We start from the raw sequence: 2,597 nt of genomic DNA, 5'->3' as shown, positions 1-2,597 counted from the left end.
TGTGCCCCATACCACGCCCAGCTCTCCGCTTTGGAAACAGGCTTAGCTAAAGCTGAAGAGTCCCTGGGAATGATCCTTTCAGACAGGGGCTTGCCTGACCTCTCCAGTCCTGAGACCAGCCACCTGCATCTGGGCACTGGTCAGAGATCACTGGGCAAGCCTGGGTATGGCCTCTGCTGCACTTCTGAGTCAATAAATAAGCAATAAATACACATAAACAGAAGGGCATCCTCTGTGGGGGTGCCTGGGACGTCTGGCCCAGAAAAAGCCCGGTTGAACGACGGTGGGGCCTCACAGAGGTCATCACTGTGCAGACCTGGGAAGAACACAGGTGCAACCAACAGGCACTCTGATGAACTCGGTGTGGAAGGCGAAGGATCCTGGTGTAGGGTCGGAGGCACCGTCTTGCGAGCAGGGCTGCCGCCGCAGCACCAGCAGACTCTGCAGCAGCTGCACAGAGTTCAGGGCGGCTGTCTCCCGGCCCGTCTTGGCGTTGATGCAGCCACGACACAGACATTCTGCCACCGCCAGCTTTTGTGGGAAGCGGTTCTGGTCTGTGTCAATGCTGTGGGGACAGGAGCAGTGAGAATACTCAGCTCTGGTCCTACATAGAACTAATCTAAGCTCTCGCAAGCAGCCGTGGTGGGTACGGCACCCCTTCCCCGCCCCTTGGAGCTCCACCCTCTTGTGGCTGCACCACTTGCTGTGGACCGGGCAATCTAAGAGTTCAGGATTCGCACGTCTCGGACAGAAAGGTACAGGACCGAGAAGGTTGGCATTCAGTTGGTGCTCAATCAATTGTGTTGCCTACATTTAACCCCTAGCCTTTGAGAACACAGAACCAGGGCCTTTAATGGGGGTCCTGTGATGGAGGAGGGTCATCTGTCTATATGTTGCTTTCATTGGTTAGTTAATAAAGAAACTGCTTAGCCTGATAGGTCAGAAAATTAGGTGGGTGGAGTAGACAGAACAGAATGCTGGGAAGAAAGGAAGTGGGGCAGATATGATGCCCCTCCTCTCCAGGCAGACACCGAGGAGCCAGCCACCAGGTCAGACATGCTGAATCTTTCCTGGTAAGTCACCACTTTGTTGTGCTACACAGATTACTAGAAATGGGTTAAGCAAGATGTGAGAATTAGCCTATAAGAGGCTGAAACTAACGGGCCAGGCAGTGTTTAAATGAATACAATTTGTGTGTTGTTATTTCGGGTGTAAAGCTAGCCATGGGGGAACCGGGAGGGACGAAAAGCAGGCCTGCTTGTCTCCTCACTACAGTTCTGGTCTCACTTGGCCCAAGCGACAGCGTCTTAGGGGAATGTGTCTTTAAAGGTTGGGGTGAGCACACCTATTGCGCAGGTGAGAAACTAAGGCTCCAGAGTGGGAATAAAGTCACCCTCCCATCCCACCCGTGGGGACCCCCGATCAATCTCACCGATATTTCCATGGTGAGATAGAGCGCTGGTGGGTGTCAGCTTCCAGCACCTCCTCTGGCCGCAGTACGGGGCACTGTGTTCCAGCTAGAGGTCTTTCATGCTGTCTCCTGTGGCCTGTGGCCTCCAGAGTGGACACCAGGGCCACAGGGAGGGCCTGCTCCCACCTGGCACTTCGGGTTAGCAGGTGTGGGGGAGCCTGGCCACGAGACAGCTCCTCAGCAGAATAGCACCTCAGGGTCCCATGGCTTCGGGGGTTCCCCCGGAATGGGAGGTCTTGGTGGGTCATCCCAGAAGGCAACCAGGCTAGAAGCAGGAGACCCTGGGGAACAGGCAGGTGTATGGTTAGGGGTATCCCAGAGAACACCCCATTTCCTCCAAATCTTGCAGGTTCTCACAGAAAAGATAGGGTTTAGACTTTCTTCTGTAAGTGGGGAAATACGCTTCGCCTAAAGGCATCCCAGCACACCCAGGCTCAGATAGAAGCCCCCATCATCCACCCTTCTGGGATAGGCTGTCCTTAGGAGGCTGGGAAAGGTGCCAGGCTCACCATCACAGTGCCAATGACAGTAGCCATGGCAGCAGACATGGAGCAGGCCTCACACCTGGCTATGGTCCCAATGCTGCACCTGGTGGAGACCGGCTGTGTGCTTCTTTATACCTGGGGCCACACCTGGGGAAACTCCGGCACTCTGCTTCCTCCTCTGGGTCTGTCCCTTTACATCACACAGTTGTCCAGTAGGTCCTGAGAACAGCCGCTGGGCCCAGCTCGGCCACGCCCGCTGCGTCACAGACACTTAGGATCCTTTTCGAGGCACCCTCTCTACCCAAAGGGACCCTACCCAGTGGAATGCCCGTGAAAAGCGAGGGGCCCTGGCTGATGGGGCAAAGGGGTTTCAGCTGAGCTGCTCTCAGCAGCTTGCCGCTTTGATTTGTGCCCTTTTTGCTGTTCGTGGTTGGCACTGGGGTCTTACATGTACTTCCTGCCGTGGGTCCTTGAGGTTCAGTCTCTGGACCTGTGGATGGGCACTGAGGTTGTGCTTCTTGCCTACGGTGGTCATCATGAGCCCCTTCCCTGTACAGGCAGGAGAGATGCTAGCTGGGGAATGCCCTTAGGTCTTAGTGAGGGTCCTACAGGTTTTTAATTCTTTTTGTTTGTTTTGTTTT

At 55.0% G+C, this 2,597-nt stretch overlaps 1 protein-coding gene across 1 annotated transcript; it reads right to left on the bottom strand.

Annotated features, from left to right (window-relative positions):
• Positions 1–303: 303 nt before the first annotated feature.
• Il17c (interleukin 17C) lies at positions 304–2,007 on the bottom strand. The gene is made up of 3 exons (XM_005345792.2): positions 1,981–2,007; positions 1,433–1,752; positions 304–565 (listed from the first exon to the last, which is right to left on the bottom strand). Exons 1-3 carry the CDS (start codon positions 2,005–2,007, stop codon positions 304–306), a joined length of 609 nt encoding a protein of 202 aa, XP_005345849.1.
• Positions 2,008–2,597: the final 590 nt, after the last annotated feature.

The sequence above is a fragment of the Microtus ochrogaster genome, chromosome 4 (genome assembly GCF_000317375.1).
Source record: "Microtus ochrogaster isolate Prairie Vole_2 chromosome 4, MicOch1.0, whole genome shotgun sequence".
NCBI lineage: Eukaryota > Metazoa > Chordata > Mammalia > Rodentia > Cricetidae > Microtus > Microtus ochrogaster.
This window is presented reverse-complemented; position numbering and strand designations above follow the sequence as displayed.

Bases quoted from the DNA above. Each gene is read 5' to 3' on its own strand.
- Il17c (XM_005345792.2), bottom strand. From the start codon at position 2,007: ATGGCTACTGTCATTGGCACTGTGATG. The intron at 1,753-1,980 runs GTGAGCCTGGCA...CCTGTTCCCCAG, and splicing joins CTGTCATTGGCACTGTGATG to GGTCTCCTGCTTCTAGCCTG. The intron at 566-1,432 runs GTGAGATTGATC...CTGTCCCCACAG, and splicing joins ATCTCACCATGGAAATATCG to CATTGACACAGACCAGAACC.